This window comes from Sitodiplosis mosellana, unplaced genomic scaffold, assembly GCF_009176505.1.
Source record: "Sitodiplosis mosellana isolate CC-2019 unplaced genomic scaffold, AAFC_SMos_1.0 Smas_scaffold_6454, whole genome shotgun sequence".
Classification (NCBI taxonomy): domain Eukaryota; kingdom Metazoa; phylum Arthropoda; class Insecta; order Diptera; family Cecidomyiidae; genus Sitodiplosis; species Sitodiplosis mosellana.
The window spans coordinates 1-4754 of NW_022601679.1; the positions used below are offsets into that span (position 1 = coordinate 1).

Genomic DNA, 4754 nt, shown 5'->3' on the forward strand with positions numbered 1-4754 from the left:
AAAAATATAACAATAGTTTCCTCGAATTCAACCCAATTTTTCCTTTTCACCATGAATACAGTAGTGGCATTTTACAATCGACAATACGGTTATCGTGAGTATTATTCATTCGGGAGTTCATTTTTAAATGGAAAATTTAATTAAAGCAAAAGTTTTGTGTGCAAATTGAGGAAAATTTCGTTCGTATGGAAAACGTCATTCGACAAAGACACTTTCAACACCGTCAGCAGATCGAACAGTTTTTGACGACTTTTTTCGATTGGAATGCAATTTTACGTGCAATCACCTGCACTGACACACAAAACAACTTCAACAAATCAAATAAAAACATTGTTTTGTGATTTTTTCGCTTTTTGCGCACAATTTTGTTTTTGTACAAACCAGTTTTTGTGACTGTGATTTAATTGCGGATGTGGTTTGGTTTTTTTCTTTCTTTCAGAGCAAAGATGGCAATATGACAATGTTCTATCGAGATTATCAGCTCACAAACATGACTGCTGGCGAGGCATTGCCCTATCCGAAGTCCACATCGACTACAATCCAACACCGCCAATTTTTGCGGCCAAATTTGCCAACTGTCCCAACCATCGGAACATCATTGCCATCGCCAATGAAGATGGAAAAGTATGAACCAATCAGTGGAAGCATAGTACAGAAATCAGAGTTTTTGTGTGAAATCTGTGGCTTTTGTATTCATGTCCCATTTTTCCCTAGACAAGTTTATGATTTATTTAATAAACATTTATCGGAAATGATATATGTTTCGTTTTTGTTTTTAATATTGAGTATAATTTATGTTAGAAATCGATTTGACACTTGATTTGATGAAAGCATGGTATTTTTTTTTACATATTTTTGGTTGTTATTCTTGAATAATAATGAATCGTATCGAATAAAGTGAAGCAATTCCGTTTTGAATGTTATTCTACTTTCTATTAATTCTATCATTAAATTTTTTTGAAAATTATTCGGATGAAATTTAACTACTTAAACTGGTTGTTGCTTGGCTGAGTTTTCTCTTCTTTGCAATCTGTTCAGGATCCTTCAAATATGTTACAATCATCTTGATTTCGTCCAAGTATTCTTTATAATCGTTGCTTTTTTGTCGATTAATGTTGTGCCTTTCCAAAAAACTTTTCTGATCCGCAATTTCCTTGTCGGCTTTGTCGATAGCTTCTAAAAACTTCCACTGTTCGTCATATTCCTTAAATTTATTGGAGAGATCCGAATTCACGTTTGAACTATTTTTATATTTCGACTGAAATGGATTCCCTATCTATAAATGTAAACAATGAATGAACTTAGTGGAAGAATCTTTTAAAAAAATGAATTGCATAATTTTGTCTCAAATCGGAAGTAAAAAAAGTCACCTTGAAGTCGACAATCCAAAGTTTTCCATTCTCATCAGAGCCATAATTCGATTGATGCACATCAATTAGTTGTAAAATCTCTTTGAGATAATCCAACTTGCCAATTTCTTCAAAATATCTACGTTTTGCTGCTGTGCGGAAACCGGGAACTAAAATTGAAATGTAATTTTAATTATTTACAAACATAGAACTATAAAAAATGAAAGAAAAAAATTGAAGGAACATCATATAGTTTCAAAACTTACTGTCTGCCGTGGCAATGTATAATTCAAATGTGGAATTGTGAACTTTTGGAATAAAATGAACCAATGGCCCAACTCCAATAATCTGTAAAACCTTATACGCGAATAATTCACATAGGCTAGTGTCGTCACTTGTGTGACTCGACCTAGATGATATTCCCGAGTGCATTTTAACGTGGAATTTGGTTGCGGTTGTACCAATCGTGACTGTGCACATTCGACCTCCCTATAAAAGTTTAAAAGTTTCATTAAAAGGTTTCTAGTCGGATCATACAAACATTCAGAATTATATTGATAAAGTGGATTTACTTGAAGGCCTGGTGCGGTTTTTCGGTCGCATTTTATTTTGACAGTTGGATTCGCTGGATTTGATTCGAACAAACTCAGAAAATATTGTGTTGCCGCTTGGTCTATGGCTCCACCAGTCGGATCTAAACAGTGTCCGCACTTTTCTTCAAAGGCGTAAATAATTTCCTCAAAATTTGGATAGACCCTAAAGAATTTGGTTCCGATTAACTTCTTATATATATCCACATTTTGTTGGACTTCCTCGGCAACGTTCCAACCTCTTTTGTATCTTCGTGAAATTCTCGATAACGCGTCTTCCAAGGCTTTCCAAATATTCAACCGAGAATGTTTCTAACAATTTTTTTCATAAAATTCGTGTTAGTACAGTGAATGTGTGTAATGTTATAAAATCCATTTTTTTGTAATAAATGAATTCAACAAAATCCAACACTGAATAGTGAAAAATAAAACATAAAAGACATACTAATACAAGATTACTGCCATTTTCAATGTGGAGTGCGGATAGCAGCGTTGCTTCAAGTTCAAGATCGAATCGTACATCTTTTCCATCATGAACAAAGTGTATTTCTTGAAAACAACTTTCAAGGAAAAACACTTTTGTCAATTCCTTTTGCAAATGTCCGACATTTACATCTTTCATGGGATTGTCTTTGCTGTCCGGGTTTTCAACCTTAACTTTTTGAGTATCGTGCACCGTGTCATTCTGGTCCTTAACATCAATGCGGAGTTCCATTTTGCCGCACTTAAATTATTTGACTTGGTGTGGAATTGCCGATAAATATGTCGCGCTCTGATATTGACATTTTTGACCAAAAATTTACTGATAATGCACTTAGAAAATATTTGAAAACTATAATTCCGATGAATGGAATGAGGTATATTTCGTTTGTATGGTTCTACGGTGAATATATTTATATTTTGGCAAGATAATGTGGAATTGTTTATAAATGCACTACCAAAACATGCGTCGATGATTCAAATTTTTTTTTCTTTCTCCGTTTCAGCAACAATCTGGCGAACAACACACAAATGTCATCGTTGACAGTTCGCTATGTCACATAGTACACGGTTTTTTTTGTCTTTGTTTCTCACTCTGGCTTACGATGGCAACGCCATCTATCGACCGATTTGTGAAGTTTGAGCTTTTTCACTTCGGTTTGTTTACCTTTCGGGCGAATCTGGATGATAAAATCTGGTCGGGCCAATTTCAATTTCAGTGTTATGAATGATTCTATTGTGAACAATATTCACGAATTTCGGCTAAACCAACCAAAAAACAAACGATTCAACAAATCAAAATCAATATTTGTCACAGTTGATCAACGAATCATTTTTCTCTTTATTTTCCTATATTGAAACTGTGATTTTGTTTGAAATATTCTAATTTTGATTTCCAAATCTGACAATAATTGCAATTTAATCGATTCTTAACCAACAACCAATCAATTCACTTACTGTGGCCAGGCACAAGAGAAGAACTACTGGGAGTAATCACCACGTCATATTTTCTTCTTTAAAATTTTTACACAAATCGATTGGTTTTCTGCGTGAGTTACAGTTTTTATCGTCAAGTGTCGGTTTATTTGTCTATGAACAAGTCGTTTGGGTTGTATTTTTAGGCCGGTCGTTTTTCTATTCTCATATAAATCAAGTCGATTTAATTCTTCAACAATTGCCACAACTTGGAACACCAATTGTTTGCACTGCTAAACCAATTCCAAGCATAATACCTAAGTCTGATACCGAAACAGATGAATGAAACGAAGAAAAAATTGAATGGGCGCAATAACTTGTTGTTTGTTCAATTCAGTAGGTTAATGTTTTACGAACATTGAACTCTCTGGCATAATAGTAGGACAGTTGGGAATCATTCATGAATTTTCGACATTTCTTTCTTTAATCCAGTCCAAGACTAATGCAGTAGAAACGATTAAAATCCACAAATGGGAGAGAAAAAAAAAACAAACAAACATTCTGTGAGAAATGAACCCATAAAATCGGTTAGTAGATTGACTTGATTAAACGTTGATATATTCGCGGTGCGAATTAAATGCATAATGTTGATAAAAAGCAGCATGAAAAGACCCAATTATCATTTGAAACAATGCGTGCATTTTTCTACGAATCATTTTTCATTTAAGCGATGAGTCAAGTGGCTGTGTGTGTGTGTGTTTCGGGCGAAATAAACAAATTATGCCCTAGAATGCATGGGATTTCGTAATAATCGCATGTTATTCAATCATATTTTTTTTAAATGCATCTCTCTTGCTTGTAAAATTAAAGTGAATCCAATTATCACATTGATCGAGAGCATAACACATCGGAAACGGTTTTCGAAAAATTGCGTTTTGGTGTTGACGATGGCGAATAGTGTTGTTTCTCTTTTGAACCGCTTATTTGGTCTGCATTGAATTTGTGTTGTCATCTGAACTAATTTCTACGGTAACGACCTCTATTGACCTGGTTGACAATGATTCGCTATTCGGTTCGTGTGTGTGTGTATGTTTTTGTTGTTGGCTTCAACTTCAAATTCAACTGTCAAAATACCCGCCAGTTAAGACACAAATTGCATTTATTCCGCCAAAAATAACAAATATTTCTAGACACCACAATCATGCGTTGCATCGATTTGTGATTAAAAAAGAACGAACACTTTTCGACAGGTTTCTGTTTTCGACGGAAAATCGCACAATAAACCGATTTTTCTATCATCCGCGCGTATTTCCGAGACAACGATTCATCGGCATATTAAATAACTTTATTTTTCCCTGTGTTCCTACCACAAGAAAAATATAACAATAGTTTCCTCGAATTCAACCCAATTTTTCCTTTT

The 4754-nt window shown here is 34.3% G+C and overlaps 1 protein-coding gene across 1 annotated transcript; it reads right to left on the reverse strand.

Annotated features, from left to right (window-relative positions):
• Window positions 1-766: 766 nt before the first annotated feature.
• On the reverse strand, window positions 767-4754 carry LOC129579720 (uncharacterized). Its single transcript, XM_055469888.1, has 5 exons — window positions 2385-4754; window positions 1922-2251; window positions 1616-1838; window positions 1371-1519; window positions 767-1276 (listed from the first exon to the last, which is right to left on the reverse strand). The coding sequence occupies exons 1-5, from the start codon at window positions 2652-2654 to the stop codon at window positions 980-982; spliced, it is 1269 nt and encodes a 422-aa protein (XP_055325863.1). The 5' UTR covers window positions 2655-4754; the 3' UTR covers window positions 767-979.

Bases quoted from the DNA above. Each gene is read 5' to 3' on its own strand.
- LOC129579720 (XM_055469888.1), bottom strand. From the start codon at position 2,654: ATGGAACTCCGCATTGATGTTAAGGACCAGAATGACACGGTGCACGAT. The intron at 1,839-1,921 runs GTAAATCCACTT...AAACTTTTATAG, and splicing joins AAACCGCACCAGGCCTTCAA to GGAGGTCGAATGTGCACAGT. The intron at 1,277-1,370 runs GTGACTTTTTTT...TTACATTTATAG, and splicing joins TTTGGATTGTCGACTTCAAG to ATAGGGAATCCATTTCAGTC.